Source organism: Crocodylus siamensis, chromosome 13, assembly GCF_052110815.1.
Source record: "Crocodylus siamensis isolate JL-2025a chromosome 13, ASM5211081v1, whole genome shotgun sequence".
Taxonomy (NCBI): domain Eukaryota; kingdom Metazoa; phylum Chordata; order Crocodylia; family Crocodylidae; genus Crocodylus; species Crocodylus siamensis.
The window spans coordinates 24,690,253-24,708,763 of record NC_143407.1 but is presented as its reverse complement, the minus strand read 5'-3'; the positions used below and the strand labels follow the sequence as shown (position 1 = coordinate 24,708,763).

Below are 18,511 nucleotides of genomic sequence, written 5' to 3'. Positions count from 1 at the left end.
GGGCTTATGGGGGGGGCTGCAGCCACCCCACATTTCAGCATAGCCCCCTCCCAGCACTGCGGCAGCCACCCGCTCCAGCCCCCACTGGGAAGAGCCTGGGGCAGTCCCAGCCCACAGCTGCAGCCTGCCCTGCCCCATGCAGATCAGGGGGTACAGGTCCACCCCATGCCCTCCCAGGGTGCATGCAACAACGGGAGGCCCCCTGCCCCCTCCGGACATGCCATGGCTCCGTACCACCCCTGTCCAGCAGTGTCTGCAGGTGGTTGACAACTGCCAGTCAGTGCTTGCCTGGCCCCTGACACCGCCATGGCTGCCTGTGGGAGCTCCCTGCTCGGCCTGCCCCACCGCCAACACCACCTGCAGGCAGTCCCTGTGCCCCCCCAGCCTCTGGGGGCACGCGTCATTCATGTCATTGCTTTATGGAAGACTGGGCTGCCTTTGCTCAATGGCAGATGTAATGAATTGACTTTAAAGGTACCTTATCTTGGTGGGTCACTATTCTAGGGAGAGAATAAACTGGTACCAATACTGCTGCACCCATTTTTAAGTTATTCCACTGCATTTTGGTGACACGTGACTAGTGCGACCCTTCTCAGCTACAGGCAGTCCTCAGACTTACGACATAATCGGTTCCTGAAAACCGCTTAAGTTGAAACGTAACTCGGAACCGATTTTCCCATAGGAAACAATATTATAAATGGGGGATCGGTTCCTGAACCTGTAGAAATTTACTAACAAGACCATAAATAATAGTGTAGAAGTTAACTATAAAGCAGACTCAGCCTCCAAGGACAGGTTGATAAGACTCTGCAATGACCGAATCCTATTCACTTTGAAGTCTGAAGTAAGCAAAGATATAGTTCTCCTATTAGTTACCATTTCAAAACAAACATGTAGCCAAAAACCAGTTTTGAAATAATTAAGCGTTTTCTCACACTGACCTGATATCTTGTTTTCTTTCACAGTGGAAAATTCCCACCTGCGCGCGCATCTTATCTGTAAACTATAAATCGCCTCTAACAGTTTTATTTGGGGCCTCTGAGCTCGCTCAGGGTGCCCAGCATGCTGAATAAATTTTGAGACTGACAGCGACTCTGTGTCTTTGGAAACAGCTCCGCAAAGGGTCACGAACTCCTCAACAAACCCAGGCCTGATACCCTATTTTCACCAGAAATAACCTGGAATTTTGTATTCGATCAATGATAGATGAGTAATATGGCTGCAATAATGTATTTATATTGTAAATAGCAATCATATGGATTTGGAAGGACGTCTTTGAGGTGACTTTGCTGGACTTTTTGAAGGGCTCTTGGCTGGAGTCTTCCCAGGAGTCTCGGTTTTTCTGGAGCCCTGTCTGCTTTCTTAAAGAAAGCGTCCAAGGAAGCTTGGACAGATGCTCTCCAGGGAGTCGGGCGGCGCAGCAAGCTCCTTCGCTGGCGTGGCGCAGCAGTCGTAAAGTTGAAACGGGGGTTCATATATCAACACGGTCACTCGAAACGTGGTAAGTGGAGGGCTACCCCACACAACCCCGGCCTCGATGGCTGCGTCTGGCTGCGGGGAGGCCCCCAGGCCTCGCCCTCACCCCCTGCTCGAGGCCACGTTAGTTTCGCAGCCCGGAAGCAGCTGCGGGGGCGCAAACGTGCAGCATCGAGCCCCCTCCGCCGAAGACCACGATGACCATCGCAATGATAATAATCACACCGCGCTCCCGCCCCAGCGGGCCCGGCAAGGCAGCGCAGCGGCTCCGGCGCCCGCCCCGGAAGTCCAGGGGCGGGGTCGGCCCGGGCGGAAGGGGCGGGCCAGGCGGGGCCACGTGCGGCGGCGGCGGCATGGCGGAGCCGGGGCCGCGGCAGCTGCAGCAGAGCCGGCAGTTCCTGGACTTCTTCTGGGACATCGCGCGGCCGGAGCAGGCGGCGCGGCTGGCGGGCACCGAGGGGCTGCTGCGCTACCTGCGGGCCGGCGGCACGGTGCGGGGCGGGGCGGGGCGGGGAGCCGGGGTGCCCCGGGGGTGCCCCCTCCCTGTAACGCGGCGCCCCTCGCTTGCTCGGCAGGACGAGGAGCTGCGCTACGCCCTGCGGCGCCTGGTGGACGGGCTGGCGGCCACGCGGGAGGCGGCGCGGCCCGGCTTCAGCCTGGCCCTGGCGCAGGTGGGTGCCCGGCGCTGCAGGCCCGAGGCGGGGAGCGCTGGGAGGGGAGCGGGGACCTCTAGGAGGTTGACCCGCTGTCTCGCCTCCCTCCTTCCTGCCCAGGTTTTGCAGGCGATGGAGGAAATCCCCCTGGGCTCCGTGCTGGAGCTGATCCGAGAAAAACACGGCCTGGACAGAGTCAAAAAGGTGAGTCCCCTGCTGTTTTCCATTGAGAGTAGGTTGTCCTCGGGGAGGCCGCCTCGGAGATAGATGGCGAATGGTTTTGAACCTGTTGGGGTGAATGCTGTGTGCCCCCGGAGGCAATGGCGGATGCAAACGGGGAGCTGCTGCGGCACTGTCAGCAATTTGCTGCTGCGCTTGGAGTGCCTCCTGTCGAGTACGAAATATCAGTGTTTTTGCATACGCAATTGTCAGGCTTGTTGTCTTCTTTTCAGAAACTCTTAAGAAATGCTGCCTTCGGAAGCTTTTTTGGGGTTCTGGCCCTGTTCCAGTCAGGCCGTCTTATAAAGGTAACGTTACTCTCAAGTTGACAGAGGAACTGATGCTGTGCAAAGTGCAGAAGAAAACCCGAAGTAGACAGACAGCCTGTGCTTTAGTCCAGCGGGCTAGGTTTAGTTCCTTTCCTTGGTTAACCGTAGGCCTCTTGGGTAACCTGAAACACGTAGCTTAGGGCAAGATTTTTGGAAGTGTTTAGCTGCCCAATTTCTATTTATTTCAATGGGAACTAGGGGGTCCAAACCACTTCCAAGGATCTCGGCTTTATTCTTGGTGTGTCTAGTCCAAGTCTGAAGAAAGAGATAATAAATATTTTCCTCTCACAGGGGTTTTAAGGAGGATTAATGCCTGAAAGGCTGCCAAGAAGTCTGATGCTTTGGAAATTAGGATCACCTAAAACAGATAGTGGGTACAGAGAGCTGAAATCACAAGTTTTGTGATTCCACATTAGTCTGCATTTCTCTCATCTGGGAATCAGAAGTGGCTGGGTATTCAGGAGAAGCTGTTGGGAATGGCCCTTTTAGAGGGAAGCAATCCAATCCAATCCAAACATCCTTTGGTAGTAAGCTTGGGTGAATGGGGATGGGAGAGTAAAGATGCATTCAGGTTTGCTGACAGAAATAAAAGAACAGTCATAGATAGGACAGAGAAGCTGAAACCTGTTCCTTTCTGGTGGCATGGGCATACCTTGTCAGTCACAGATGGGAAATAGTGCTTCAGAAAGAATGGATGTGTAGCTTGGGGAGTAAATGAAATGTTGTATTATTATTAAAACCAGCAGACTCAGAGCAGATGGTTACCTGGGCTCAGCTGTAGCCTCCCGACATAGCTTTTTGTCTCTGTTTTTTCTGTCTCTCTATTTTTTTAACTTCTAGGACCAGGAGACCCTCCTGCATTGTGTCCAGCTTCTGCAAAGCCTGTCACAGCGCCCAGAGTACCTCCGAAATCTGCCTAGGCAAGCTCTTGTTGACATCCTCTCGGAGGTAATGGAGATGCGGCACATCAGTTAGGGAGTTTTTTTTGTTTGTGGCATTACCTTATCTAGGTATATTGTTCTAGGGGGAGAAGAATAAGCTGGTACCAATAGACCTACACCTGTTTTTAAGATAGTTATTCTGCTATAATTGTTTTGGTAAAAATCTATGGTTACATGTAGATTAGCAGTTCCCAACCTCAGGTTGCAACCCAAGTGAGGGTCCTGCACACAAAGGGCGAGCTGCGCTGCACGCCGGGAGCTCCCCAGGCTGCCGCCGCACTCTGCTTCCAGCAGCGGGTCTTGGGGGAAGGCTGGGAACCACTGGTGTAAATAGTTCTTCTGTTCTGTAGCCATGTACAAACCAGGCCTCACTTGCTGTGTTGCTGTCTCACCTGTGTTGCTGTTCAGACTCCTCAGGCTGTGTTTGAGGAGGTCCTGTTCAGTACTTTACAGGCTGACCTCACTTCAGCCTTCAGTTCCCCGGAGCAGCTGCACCTCTTGCTTGTGGCCATACAGAAGTTCCCCGAGGTTCTTCAGCCCAAGAAACTGAAGAAACTGCTGGGCTCATCCACCCTTGTAAACCCGGAAAACGTTCCCAAGTGAGTTGTTGTAGAAGGGTGCAAAGATGCCATATCCCCACCCTTTCCACTTTAAGTGGGAAGTGTTCAGGTGTTGACATGAAGGGGTGCAGGGGCACCTGTGTTTTCTGTTGAATCTAGTGGGAGACAAGGGTGTTTGGAGTTAGTCCATCTCCACTATGGCTGGGGGTGCTGATGCCACATTTGCAGCCACTGTTCATCTTGGGAGGCACTCGCCACATACAGTTTGTCCGGGTTCAGTGCAGGTCCTGGTCTACTCCAGAAGGCAGTTTCATGGGTGGAATGGATCTTCAGCAGTCTCTTTCTGGGATTGATGACTCTTATTTTCTGTCCTCTTGCAATTTTTCCTGTCCCCCCCACCCGCCCCCAGGCTTGTAGCAGTTCTGAAGACTGCTGCCAAATCTGAGAAGAAGGACAAGAATCTGCCAAGTGTAGGGCTGGATCTGCTGCGTGTTTCTCTGAAGGAAGGTGCCTTTGACCTGTTCTGGAAAGAAGCTGTGGAGAATGGGTTGCTTAAAGAAAAATTGGGACCAAACAGGTTTGCTCTTGAATGCTCCGGTCACTTTTTTTTCTGCTCCCCACCCCAGGCATGCTTTGCTGCTCTCTGGGACCAAAGCTGGACATTAAACCCCAGACTCTCATAGGAGAACTGCCTCCCTCTTCTTTTTTACCAAATTTAATTGTTCCAAACTGAAGAGGCAACTCTTCTGCAACCTAAGAAATAACAGTTAAGCACTGTATGGTTTCTTGTTCAGCTGGGACAAGATAGTACACGATGAGGAATAATTCTGGCTTCTTGCACGTTTGTAATTCTTGTACGTGGTATGAACAGTTTTTTATACTAGTAGGATTCCAGCTAGCGAGATCGTTTTTATGCCTCTTTAGCCAAAGGAATAACTAGGGGTGCAGTTGTACATGTGTAAAGATGCCTTAAAACTGTAAGCTATTTCGATTTGGGGAAACAGATTAACTGTGCTATCATAAAGGTATTTGCAGTAGGAAGGAACTGGTTTCACATCAAACTGACATAATTTAAATGATGCAAATCTTGCATGTAGACAAACCCCTCAAAAGCAGTGGTCCCTAACCTTGGCCCACAGGTAACAATACTGAACAGCAGTGTGATGTAGGCTCCTTGTATTCTTTTCCTGACAGTTTCATTTTTACATTTTTAAGTTTCTGAGGCCACAAAGAAGATGGGAAGGTCTTGTGGGCTCTGGGAAAGGGGGTTGAGGATAAGACTACAGCATACAACAGCTTGCAACTCTTAACCAAAAAAACACCAACAGAAAAAAAAAAAAACCACGTTGATAATGTTGTTTGGAGGTGGCACAGAATCAGGAAGTTGTGTCCCATGCCTTTTTGAATTTGTCCTTTCATGAGGGCAGGTGGAAGGATTTGAATTAGATTTAGGGGTTTGATTACACCCAAAACCAAAGAGGTGTCAGAGGCAAACATTTGTTGGTTTCTAATTATATAGCGTGGTTGAGGTTACCAGAATATGTTGGGGGGTTTTTTTAATTAGAGAACAGAAAAATTACAAGAACAGATATGTGAACTGTGTGTCAAAACTGCTATTTTGCTCTTCAAATCTGAATCATCATTTTGTCACAAGCTTGTGACCAGAAACCCAGATCCAGAGATGAACCTCTTTGACCTGTCTCCAAGGGATTTTGGTTTGTTTACCATGTCAAAGTTACAGCGGGACAAAGAAACCAGTTTCTAAACAGGAGCTGCCCAAATCTTGTGGTGTATATGCATCCCACTTTAGCAAGTGGCCTGAGAGTGTCTGTGATGGAGGGCATCTCCTGGGGTCTGTTCACCATACTGGCCCACCTACCTGTCTAGGGCAGTCTGCCTGCCCTCCTCCCTTAAGCGACCATGTAGGCCACTCACACTCCTTGGCTGGCTGGCAGGCAGCCAGCCAGCCTCTTGTGACCTTCATCTGAATGGTGTCCAGCTAAATTTGCCTTGCCCACATGGGGCTCAGGTGTTTCTTGCCAAGTATACCCATCTCCCACTACTTGTGCTGGGCTCAGGTGCCTCCCCCAGGCATACCTGGCCCCACTACCCTCTAGTAGTAACAACCCACCAGATGGTGGGGGCTGGGGTTGCCAGGCCAGTTATCTCCCTAATGAAAGGTGGGTAGGGACGCCTGATATTTCTTGGGGACTGTCCTGCCACAGACAGCCCCACCAGACCACCCTTCCCCAGCAGGTTGCAGTTTCTGGTCATGCCTAGGATCAATGCAGGCCTACCTGCCCTAGTCTAGTTCCCCTTCTACGGCTCCTGGGTGATATATTTAGGGTCTCTCCGCCCCCCAGGCCTGGCTCTCACTCTGACCCCCATTCAGATATCTCCCATCCAGAGACTGTAGTGCAGCCTCCTTCATACCAGCCTGCATACTGGCTGACCCCTACCCTCTTTGGCTGTGATGTCCCCCCTCCAAAGGGACCTTCAGCCCTTACAGGCTGTGGCCCCACCTCCAGGCCAACTGGTGGGCCAGATAGCTCACTGTGGCCCTGGCCTGTCCCTTGCATTGGGCTTAATTGCCCTTCAGCCTTCAGGTCCTGGCCCTCTCGCCTTGACCAGCATGAGGGATCAGGAAGTCAACCTGGTAGCTGCTGACCCCTGTGCTCCTAAGGTGCCCCCCCGGGCCGCACCATACAGCCCTCACCCTAATCTGGGTTGGCCCAGTGCCTCCACAATGCTGCCTGGGGCTTAGCCCAACTGGGCTCACCTGAGCCCCTGGCTTCACCCCCTGCCTGATCCACTCAGTGGTTTGCCTGGCCCCTTTGTAGGCCCACAAGCTGTAGGCCCATGCCTAGGCTGGGCCGTGTTCTTGCTAGGTTGTAGCCTTTCTGGGGCTCGGGACCCCACCAGGCCCGTAAGAGCGCCTGCCTTCCCCGTAGTTCCTCCCTTACCTCCACGCCGTCCCAGGAGCAGCAGCTCAGCCGGGTGTTGTTGCTCCAGCTGCTGGCAGCAGACTACTCCCTTAACCCTGTGGGCCTGAGCTACAATAGAGGTTGCTTGGCCCTCTCCTCCAATCACACGGCCCGGCTTGCGGCCATGTGACCTTCTCATCAAGGCTGGCCAGCACCTGCTGGCTGCCCTGCTGTCTGCTCTTGCGTTTAAAGTGGCAGGCACCCAAAGGTGCTTTGCCCCACCCCTTCCCCCTTAAAACAGCTGTCATGGGGGGTGTCTCCCTGGTGCTCGCTATGCAGACTCCTCTTAGCCTGCAGCCACCCACTAAGTGGCGAGCACCCCGACGATGCTCCGCCACAGTGTCTTGATTGGGGTCCACTTCATTGCATGCTCCACATGGCCTGAGCAGGTGCTTTTCTGTCTGTCCTGTCCACGTGTGCTGGTACAGCTGTGTCCTTCCCTGAAGGAGTGTGTTTGTTTCCACTCAGTTACATGTGCTACCGCTTGCTGGGCAGTGCTCTCCCACTCTTGTCTCTGGACCAGCTACAGACGGTTCTCCGAGGAGAAGTGATGCAGAGCTATGGCGACCATGTGGTGTCGGCTCAGGTAGGCACCCCTCTGAGAAAATGGGGCAACGTGCTGGGAACCTCATATTCGAGGTTGCATCCTGCTTTAAGTAAACAGCCGTTTTCAACGATACCTTTGTGAAAGCACTGGCTGACGGCATTTTTTTCCTGCTAACTTTAATACTGCTGTGCAAATACACACATGTGGGGGCTTTGAAACAGTCTGGCTGGTTCTAACTCAACTGCTTGCTTAAAACACCAGAAAACAGACACCCAATTAAGGTATAGTCTTGCTTAACACTCCTAGTTACATAAGAAGGACCTGTACGGGGTACTTCTACTGCAAGAAAGCAGAATAGTTGTTTTTGCAATTGGAAAGCTGGGCTGTGTATCAGCCGATGTGCATTTTAACCTACCAGGATTATTTTAACCTTCCTACTTGGGCTGTGTCTAGCTTGATATTAGGGTTTGGAGACATCTAAGTTTAGTGCAAGATGGAGCTTGCGAGGCTTTGTGATTGGTAAATAGTATGTCAGGCCAGTACGGAAATGGCTTATCAAGGAGCTTGTGAGATGGAGGAGTAGGGAGAACATTAGAGCATCCACCATGGTGATTTTTCAGATCTGTTGCTTCAGTGTGCTGAGGGCAATCAGGTTTTGAATGAACGTGACTGTGTTGTGTCTCCATTCACTCTATGGTCCATAACTGTGTTTCAGCTTCCGGGCCGGTTTAGGTTTGCTCCGGAGATGGAAGCTTATGTTGACGCATTCTTCCAGGACTGCGATGACCCAGAGAAGCAGTTTGCCGTGATGGTTGGTTTCTCTGCCCTTACCAATCAAGGCTGCCCAGTGGTCCAGAGCTTTTGGAAGGTGGTAAAATACCTGCAGCCTGTGGCATTGGTGAAATACTTTGACTGGCTCAAGAACATGTTCCTCAAGCCAGACTTCAGCTGCTGTTTAGATTTCACGACTAGCCGGCAAAAGCAGAACCAGGAGATTGCAAACCTGTGAGTGTACATACAGTATAGCCTTCCCCTTTCTATATGATCTGTGTTGCATTTCCACCTGTGTTAAACTTGGTGGGATTGTGAGGTGTCACCCAATCGGCCTCGGCAGCTGTAAGTACCAAGGTCTCTAACCGTGGAGGGATGCCAAACACTCCCAAACATCTTTTCAAAGCTATATTATAAAATCTAACTCACCAAGGAGTGCAAACAAAATTATTCCCGTGGCCAAAGCTGACTGGACGCTTTTCTCCTTTGCCCTGTCCCTTTCTGTGAGGCTAGCTAGAAGAGTAGTCCTGCTTCCTATTGCTCTCTTCTTCAGGTGAGCTCTTTCATAGTAATTGCTGGATCTTTTCTCCAGCTCTCTCTGCTTATTAAATAGGGCTAAATGGCTCTAGATCATAAAAGGATCAGGTCAGCCTATTAGAGTTGTCTTTGCAACGTATTCTCTATTACCTTTTATACTTACAGAAGTGCTTGTAATTCTCTGTTTGCAGGAGAATGTCCCAAGAAAATCCAGGCTGCTGGTATCTCAGTAGGACCACCCCCGCCCGCTCCCATTTTCTTGGTCACTACCATGCTAGCATCCCAGCATTCTGCCATTGTGCGCTGTGCTGCTCAAAGCGCTTGTTTTCAGTGAGATGGAGGAGGCAGGCCCCGAGCGATGTGGCATTTTTGCAAGTTAGTGTGCTAACCCTTGCCAAACTGTCCATATACCCCCCTGGACAATTATACTCTGCTTCAGCTTCCAGCTGTATTTGCAATTTAAGAGAAATAAAGGAGCCATAAAGTTTTGCACAGTATTACTGGGGTGTGGATTTGCTGTGTTTTGCACAGATGAAAGAGGCCTGGTAAAACATTTGGGATCTTCCAGGGTAAAAGACACTGCCAGTACATTATAGCTTCTCTGTGCGTGAAGTTCTGAGACCTTGGGAGCAACCTTGCAGTTCTTGAAGCACATTTCTATGAAATTCAATGGGTCATTGGAAGAGAACTGACTTGAGTTCATACTTATTTTAATAGTGGAAGGGCAAGCATAGGTGATATTTAGGAAAGGTGTTTCTGTAGTAGAGGTACCTCTTTCTTACTACACATTTTCCTGTGCTGCATTCTATATGAGGCCTTTGAGCTGAGGAAAGGCCCTGTGGTATTCCCATTGTCACCTTCCTCTGGCATCTCATACGTTGCAATGTGTGAGCTGCTACTTCAAAACTGTTTCTGTTTGTTTATTGCAAGAACTGAGCACCGTGTGGTCTGCCTCAGAAAATGGATTATCCACCGACTCATAGACCTCCTTGACAGTCAAGTGAAAAAGGAAGAGGATTTTGTGATGGAGGTTGCCAGGTAAGAAGGATTTAAAGATCACGAGTGCCATAGGCTGGTGGAATAGTTCTAGCTGGCAGACTAGAATGGTACTAAGGAGCTATAAATTCTTTGTGACATGGGCAGGCTACTTAGGGCAAAACTTTCCAAAGCCTTTGAATGACTTGGGAAGCCTAAGGCCTAATGGCCAGAAGCGGGAAGTCTTGCTGAAAGCATAAACCACTAAATGCCCAAATTACTTTTGGAGATGGAAATTAGGCGCCTGAGTTATCTAGGTGCTTTGGAAATTCCTTTTCACTCCAAGAAGGCTGTCTCTGGAATCATCCAGATGCTTTTGAAAATGTTACTTCATAGATGTCATAGACATTAGGGCTGGAAGGGACCTCGGAAGATCATCGAGTCCAGCCCCCTGCCCAAAGGACAGGAAGTCAGCTGGAGTCATAGCATCCCAGCAAGATAAGCATCCAATTTGCTCTTGAAGGTGTTCAATGTAGGTGCTTGAACCACCTCCGCTGGCAGGCTGTTCCAGACCTTGGGGTCTCGGCCAGTAAAGAAATTCTTCCTTATGTCCAGCCTGAAGCGGTCTTGCAGGAGTTTGTGACCGTTCAACCTCGTCATCCCTTGGGGCGCTCTGGTGAACAGACATTCCCCCAGACACTGGTGGTCACCCCTGATAAACTTATAGGTGGCCATCAGGTCACCCCTGAGCCTTTCCAAGCCAAAGAGCCCCTTGGCTCTCAGCCTGTCGTTGTAAGATCTGTTTTCCTGACCTCTGATCCTGCGCGTGGCTCTTCTCTAGACTCTCTCTCTCAAGCTTCTCCACATCCTTTTTGAATTGTGGAGCCCAAAACAGGACGCAGTACTCCAGCTGTGGCCTCACCAAGGCCGAGTACAAGGGGAGAACGACGTCCCGGGATTTGCTTGAGAAGCATCTATGGATGCAAGCCAGCGTTTTGGTCTCTTTACCAGCTGCAGCATCACATTGAAGGCTCATGTTCATCTTGTGGTCAGTAATGACCCCCAATTCTTTTTCTTCCGTAGTGCTAGCCAGTTGTGGCTATGGGGGTGGTATGGAAGTCACGAGGGCACTTGAGGGGCACCCAGCAGAGAGCCATGCAGAGGGGAGAGACATTAAAGGGCCTGAGCAGCATGAGAGCAGCCCAGCCTGGGTCAGGGACCCTGGGAGCAGGGATGCAAGGCAGCAGCTTTGCCAGGGCTAGGCCCAGGGGACCAAGCAACTGTTTGAGCCAGATTTGTAAAGACTTTTAATGATCTCTCATCGCCTTTGGGCATCCAAGTACCTTTTGAGAATCTGACTCTTTCGGCACCTATACACAAGCAGCAAGGTTGCTCTAGTGTGCTGTAAGTACAGTGTGTCAGAACAGACTTCATTAATCGAGTCTGCTGGAGCATGATAATTACTGTGCTGCAGCAGCCTCCATGTCTAACGAGCTTTAGATAAAGCTTTTCCACCACCATTTTTAAGCACAGGGACGCTGATACACAAGATCCTGCAGGCGCTATAATTAGAGCGGCTTTTGGAGCCACCCCCGAACATGTGTATAAATGCCCTTTGTAGCTAAATTTGGTACTGTAAGTGCCCAGGTAGTGTACTAATGATGTTGTAAGAGGTTAAAGTCCTCTGTCTTTAGGTACTTTGTGGTGTGTAGTGTATACAGGATAGATAAAGTTTAATTGAAATATGTGAGTTGCTTAGAGATTCTTGGCTAATAAAAGCTAAATAAATGTATGGCATTTATTGTTAGCTTGCATGTAAACGCTGCTTTGTGGACATGCACTGAACCCAAGTCTTCATTCTGCTTTTTTCTTTCCACTTTAGATTTTGCTTCTTCCATGCTTTCTTTGTGACCAAGAAACCAACCTCTGAAATACCTGAGACAGAATCCATCCCATCACCCCCCCTGCTTGAACGATCTCGCTCAGTGGCTGCAAACTTGTTTTTCAGGTGATGAATTTGCCCGCCTACACTTAATGTTGGCCGCTGATCCATTTTGAGGCAAGCAGGAGCACATGGTCAAGTGAAAGTCAAAAGAGTATAATTATAATTGGCCTTTTTGCTAAGCGTATCATGATTCAGCTGTGCAGCCAGAATGAGCAGCTCTTAGCTTATACCTTATGCCAGAAACACTTACCTTTTGGTGAAAAAATAAGCTTATATTTAAATGAACCCAAGAACATCTGTGGAATGTGCATGCAGATGTGTTTTTTTTCCTCCAGTATCCCTCGAGCTGTCTTTTGTAGACCTCAGAGCTGGGTTCTTTTGAGATGCCACAGTTCACCTAGAAATGGTCAAATAGCCACTGATGTTGCCTGTCAGCTCTTACTAGAATCTATTGACTGATAATCCCCTTGCCTGTGTTCAAGTAAGAGGAATTGGGTATTGGTTTGCACAGCACGTTTTGTCAGTATTATTACTGGGTGAGGGAAAGGAGGGGGGTGCAGTGAGAGCTCTTGTTTAGCAAAGAATCCTGCGAACCCCCTTGACGATGAAGAATGTATGGAAGGAAGGCTTGCTGGATACGGTGCTGTGGATACAGTGCTGGCTTGGGGCATGAATGTTGGGGTTAGTTCCTGCTTTGCCATATACTTCCTGTGTGACCTCAGACATGTCACTTCACCCCTGTGCTTCACATCCCGTCTGTTAAATGGGGATGACGCTTCCTTTGCCTTCTCTTATTGATCTGGAGGCTCTTTGGGGCAGGAAGCATCTCTTACTGTGTGTTTGTACAGTGGGGCCTCTAGACCCTATCTTAATGGAGGTGGAACGATTGGAGATAACTGGGGGCATATTTAGGGTTGTATAAGGAAGATACCTGCAAACATTTGTGAAATGGAATTCATTAAGCTACAAAGAAAATGCAGAACAAGTCAGAAGTATTTGGAGACGGGTTCCTCTGACTGACAACAACCATTTTGGCATGGAGGGAATAGAAGCCAGGACAAACTGAGCAGCCCTCGTATTAACAAGGAACTTTCTACTGCCTTTTTTGCTTTGCAGCTTGCTTCAGAGTTTAAACTCTATGCCTGTCTTGGGGGACACAGCAGAAGCTGCAGCTCTGAGGGAGCGACACGTTCATGGTGTGACTGTAGATGGCAAACTCTGGATCTCTCATATTGTGCGGTATGCCAATGTCCTGCTGTCCCATGAAAAGAACGTAAAGGCTGTGACACCTTTTACCAAGGAACAGAAGGCTGCCTGGAACCGGTGAGAGGCTGGGGAGGCAGCAGAAGTCTGGAGACTGGTCTCGGGGGCAAGGAAGGATGATGGGCATGGCAGAGAGCAAGGGGTTTGGGTAAAACTTGGGTGCTTGAGGTGCATTTGTGACAGCCCTGAATTAGATCCGTGATTTTGGGTCGTCCTGTCCTTTTGTGGCTGATTTTTAGTTTAAAGGCTTCAGTTCGGGGTGGTAATTAATGTGAGGTTACGGAAGCCTTCTGTCTCTCTCGGCAACTCTGGCCGAAGCAGCCTCTGTCTGCCTGATGGTGAAGCAGAATTTCTGGTCCAAGTTCTCTCTGGACAAGAGCGGGTGCGTTGCAGGTGAGATTAGTGGAGGCTACGTTTCATAGTTGTGAAAGGCTCATAGTTGCTTGTGCCGGCAGAATGATGCAGACTGTGGAGAACCTGCAGGAGAAAGAGAAGTCTCACGGCGCAGAAGTCTTTGCTTTCCAGCAGCTCCTGCTCTTAGCTGGCATTTATCTCTTTAAGGTAATGGTGCATATCCACTGGGCTTGCTGAACTTCCAGTGGTCATAGCTGAATGATTTCCTTGGGTTTGAAGACCTCATCTGTCAGAGCATATAGCTCTTTAAATGCAGGGAACAACAGCTAAAATGGCCTGAATTCGGATGATAAGAAACATGCCGATCTACTGAGACTTTAGGCCGTGTGTTCCCTTGATTTCTAAACCCTTCTCTTTAAGTTGTAGGTCATAATCCTCATTTAAGATACAGAGACCAAAATCTTATATTTAGGCCCACTAGTTCAGGGTTTATCGCAATCATTTTACTGACATTAGAAATTGTACCTGCTGTAGTAGCAAGAGAGAAACAGCCTAACATTCTTGCTCTGCTTCTCTTTGTGGTCCTCCCACCTGCCATATCACTGCAGTCTATATGCTGTATTTCTGACTGAGTGGCGTGTTGCTGATGACCAGTATGGGCTTTATGTGTGCCTGAACTACAGTGTTCATGTGCACTTTATGTGCAGAAAACCAGCAAAATTTCCTGGCTGTTAATGACTGGAAAGATCAGGGCTTTAAAATAGCTGCTTTCCTCCCAGTGTAGTTCCCCATCAAAAAAAAGCCTGACTATAACTGAGCTAGGTTTTCTGGTTAGTTTTGTTTCCTCATCCGCTTTCTCTTGATGCCTCCATGAGCTGGAAATGGAGATAATGGCTTGTCTGTGCACCTGACTTCCTAACAGCACCATGTGCTAGAATTGGCAGTAGCTGGGTACGTGTCTTAGTAAACACCTCTCAGTCAATCTGTCGTACTTATCTGTACTTCTGCTTCATATCAAACAGACTCCCACAGAAACCATGGATCTTCTGAATGACCTTCTGAGCTGCATGGAGAGGGTGTTTGACAAGAAATCCAAGAAGAAAAAGTGTGGTGAGTTTCTTTGTAAAGAGAGACTGGGGAATTATTAGTTGGCAGGATTGTTTTTACGTGTCCAGAGCACACTTGGGAGCCCAACAAAATTTGGGCTTGGACAGGCGATATGTTTACAATGGTGCAACCAGCTTTTACATGGGTGTAAACAAGAAGTGGACAGATGGCTTAACCTAGGCTTGTCCAACATACGGCCCTCCAAGCTGTTTTCTGAGGCCCGAGGTGCTGCGATGGGAAACGAAAGTAAACACTGTGCTTTTATTTTGGGGGGGTAATGTGATACTGCTTCCTGTGAGGTCTTTGAATGTGGCTTGCCGGGCCGCTGGGTGAAAAAAAGTTCATGATCCGGCCCCACATTCAAAAAGGTTGGACACCCCTGGCTTAACCCCTACATTGGTGTTACAGCAGCCTGCAGATGAGCTATTTCAGGAGAGTTGGTAAAGGAGCAGGTGGTTTACATTGAGCAAACAGCTACCCAAGGATAATTCTGCACACGCATACACTAAGTTACATTGGTGTAGGGCTGTACATCATGTGTCCACTTCTCTTCTGTCACAAGGCCTCTTTATAATGCATATTGAGACCCAAGTGTTGTTTCCTTTCTTCTTGATGCCTCTGTTTCCCATGCAGATGAGGAGGAGCCAGAATGGGTGGAGGTGATAGTGGAAGTTCTTCTCTCCCTCCTGTCTCAGCCCAGCCTGCTCATGCGCCGTGTCTCCAAAAGTGTGTTTGCACGCATCTGTCCACACTTGTCCAAGAGGGCCCTGCATTTAATCCTCGATGTAAGTGATACACTGGAGGACGGGTTGTGACTGGTTGAAGTTCTGGGTGTAGCTAATTAACCGTAAGGAATTAATTAGGAATAGGGCTCAATTGCCCGCCTCTGAACTAGAAGGCAAAGATTTTGGCTGGAGGGCCACTTAATGAGTTTTGGTGAGCTGTCAAGGGCCACAACGGTAACCCCATCCCCTGTGAGGTGCTCCACTGCCTGGTTGCCATCCTGGGACTGGAAGTCTTATCCCTAACATCTGACCTTTGCTACCAGAAGTCCCTCCCCTTGCCCCCCAGAGATGCTCCTTTTGGGAGGGAAGGGTTGCCATCTCAGAACCAGAAAAAAAACAAATCGTATACTAAAAGTCAAACATCTACGATAACATATTTTAATGTTATTACTAAATATATTTTTATCATGATTTGTGTTTGCCTAGTTTATATAGAGACCATTGCAAAATAACTAAAAAAAATAAAGCCTTACTCTTGTATATTGTGTGTGGGCAGTGTGCAGTGTAGTTGGGAGTGGGGGTGTGCGTCAGGGGTTGTGAGGGTGTGTGGCTGTTTGTATGGGGGACAAAGGGCATGTTGGGGAGTGTATATGTGGGGGCAGGATGAGGGTGTGAGGAGTTTTTGGGGAGGTGTGGGGATCCCCCTACACACTCCCCATGGTGCACAGCCCCTTCTGGCAACAGCAACAGCAGGCAGAGGTGCTTGTGCCCAACATAGGTGCTGCCACTTGTGCAGCATGGCTCTGGCCAGCACTGCACATGGGAGCAAGGAGCGCGGCCTGGCCGGCCTGCCTCTTGTTAAGGGCTCCCCGCTGTGCATGTGCAGCTCCCATACTCGGGGACTACTGGGGGAAGCCCCATGCATTGGAGCCAGCTGCCTTCCCTGTCCCATGCCATGCAGGTCCCAGGACTCCTTGGGAAAGCAGGGGCCGGGGCTCCCTTCCACTTATGGCGGTTTCCCAGGACCTGCACAGCAGGGACTGGCGAAGGCAGCCAGCCCCATCACGCAGAGCGTCCCCTGGTAGCGCATGAGTTGTGAGAGCTGCAGGTGCTCCATGCAGAGCCCTAGGGTTGCCAACTCTCCCGGATTGGCCGGGAGTCTACTGGAATTGGCATCAATCTCCCGGTGACTATTGAAAGCAATCCGGGACATTGATATTGTGAACGGGTTGAACAGTACAATTAATGACTAGAGGTGTACTGATACATCGGTCCCATATCAGATCAGCATTGATATAAGGAAAATTGACATTATTGGCAGTTGGCTTTTTTTGGCTGATGTGGCCGATAATATTGCCGATTTTAAATGCCTTGTGCATGCATGCGGGTGCAGTGCAGCACGCAGGCAGCCAGGAGTGCAGCCTGGCAGCGTAGAGGGCAGCTGGGTCCAGCTGGTAAACCTGGGGGACCCTGGGCTCAATTTATACTTGATCAATTGCTTGTTCTTCCTCAACCTTAGTTTGGGAAATTACCATGGACCTTCTGATGTCACTTGCTTTATATGTGAAAGCATGTGGCAGTTTAAAAAAAACGGAGCTAAGCAATAGTATTGCTTAAAAAACCCCCTCTCCAAAAGACCAAAAAAAAACCCCCCAAACCAAAAACCCTGATGTTGAATATCAGAATGAGTAAGGCACATGGCCAGTTGATGCTGCATCTCATGAAAGCACAAAATATATATACCTTGCAGAGACCAACAAAAAATACTTTACATAAGAACCTACTGTATATCTCAAACTAGGAATTAAAATTCACTATACATTTCTTCTGTGACTTGTTCTAACATCTTACTAACATTGCTGTTCTTTTGGCTCTTTTATACTTACACTCTTCTGGATTTCCTTATGTAGCAGGTACAAATATGTTGATACAAGATAGATGAGTTGAATTTTTTTTGATCCAGAGGGTCACTGTTCAGTGTCTGCAGCTTGCTGAAATCAGCTGTCTGTTGTTTCCTCTGATTGCTTAAAAGGAAAGTATCGAAATAAAATTGTCTTTTTTTTAACAACTCCTTCACAGGTTCTTGATCCAGAGCAAGATCAGGATGAAGAAAGTGCTGTTGTGGTGACTGAGGAAACGGGCAAGAAGAAAGCCTTGCTGGAGGATATGGTAATTTACTTTGCATTAAATGTGCTAAATGATTGCCTGTTCCATCCCATTAAGAACAATATTACTGCTGAACTGCAGCTTTAGAAATAATGGCATGTCTCTTTCTTAATAAAGTAAACAGCTAGTTCTCTGCAATCTGAACATCTCATGGAAGTATGTAATCATTAGTCTCTTCATCTTGTTGTAAGGTACTAGTGGAGATATTTTTGTATAATTTAAATAGCTCCCAAGGGATAGCTACCCACATTGTTTCAGCTGCCACAATTGTCACCTTTTCAGTCAGTGTAAGTGGACTCTTGCATTGCAGCATCGTTTAGATACTGGAATTATGAATTTGGGAACTGCAGAGACTCAAGGGTCACAGCCCAAAGCCACAGTCATTAGCCCACAAGGACCAAAAGCCGGTTTCTTTTCTCCTGTGCCTGGAGCTTCCTCTCCCCAAAGCCTGATCTAGGCTGACTTCTTTTTGGTGAGTCTCTTATATCCTGGAATCATTCACAGAATGCACCTTTTTGTAGTTGTAGTTGTCTTTCCCCTTTTACATCTGAGGCATACAAGCAGGACTGTTGGGGAAGCTGGCATGTTGTTGCTTGTGTTTTTGGATACACAAAATCAGACTCAAAAAAACGTGCTTTACCAGAAGCAGCAGCATGTTACTTCATAGAATCATAGGATTATAGAAAATGAGGGTTGGAAGGGACCTCAGGAGGTCACATCTAGTCCAACCCCCTGCTAAAGGCAGGACCAGCCCCAACTAGATCATCCCAGCCAAAGCTTTGTCTAGCCAGGTCTTAAAAACCTCCACGGAGGGATCTTCCACCACCTCTCTGGGTAACCTGTTCCAGTGTTTTACTACCCTTCTAGTAAGAAAATTCTTCCTGATGTCTAAGCTAAACTCCCCTCACTGAAGCTCTTCTGTCACTACTGAGAACAGTCTAACTCCAGCCTCTTTAGAA

General features: G+C 48.8%; 1 protein-coding gene across 5 annotated transcripts in view; it reads left to right on the top strand.

The window, feature by feature from the left end:
- The first annotated feature begins 1,784 nt into the window (after positions 1-1,784).
- The window catches only part of MYBBP1A (MYB binding protein 1a), a 73,420-nt gene continuing 56,693 nt past the window's right edge, over positions 1,785-18,511 (top strand). For all 5 annotated transcript variants that reach the window (XM_090026478.1, XM_090026477.1, XM_090026479.1 and 2 more), the window contains exons 1-16: positions 1,785-1,967; positions 2,052-2,147; positions 2,250-2,333; positions 2,582-2,656; positions 3,518-3,625; positions 4,027-4,217; positions 4,588-4,755; positions 7,631-7,748; positions 8,425-8,714; positions 9,948-10,055; positions 11,875-12,000; positions 13,054-13,260; positions 13,656-13,761; positions 14,577-14,664; positions 15,295-15,446; positions 17,466-17,555. In XM_090026478.1, coding sequence (XP_089882604.1) covers positions 1,830-1,967; positions 2,052-2,147; positions 2,250-2,333; positions 2,582-2,656; positions 3,518-3,625; positions 4,027-4,217; positions 4,588-4,755; positions 7,631-7,748; positions 8,425-8,714; positions 9,948-10,055; positions 11,875-12,000; positions 13,054-13,260; positions 13,656-13,761; positions 14,577-14,664; positions 15,295-15,446; positions 17,466-17,555 — 2,145 coding nt within the window. In that variant the 5' untranslated portion in view covers positions 1,785-1,829. The remainder of the gene's footprint in view (positions 1,968-2,051; positions 2,148-2,249; positions 2,334-2,581; positions 2,657-3,517; positions 3,626-4,026; positions 4,218-4,587; positions 4,756-7,630; positions 7,749-8,424; positions 8,715-9,947; positions 10,056-11,874; positions 12,001-13,053; positions 13,261-13,655; positions 13,762-14,576; positions 14,665-15,294; positions 15,447-17,465; positions 17,556-18,511) is intronic.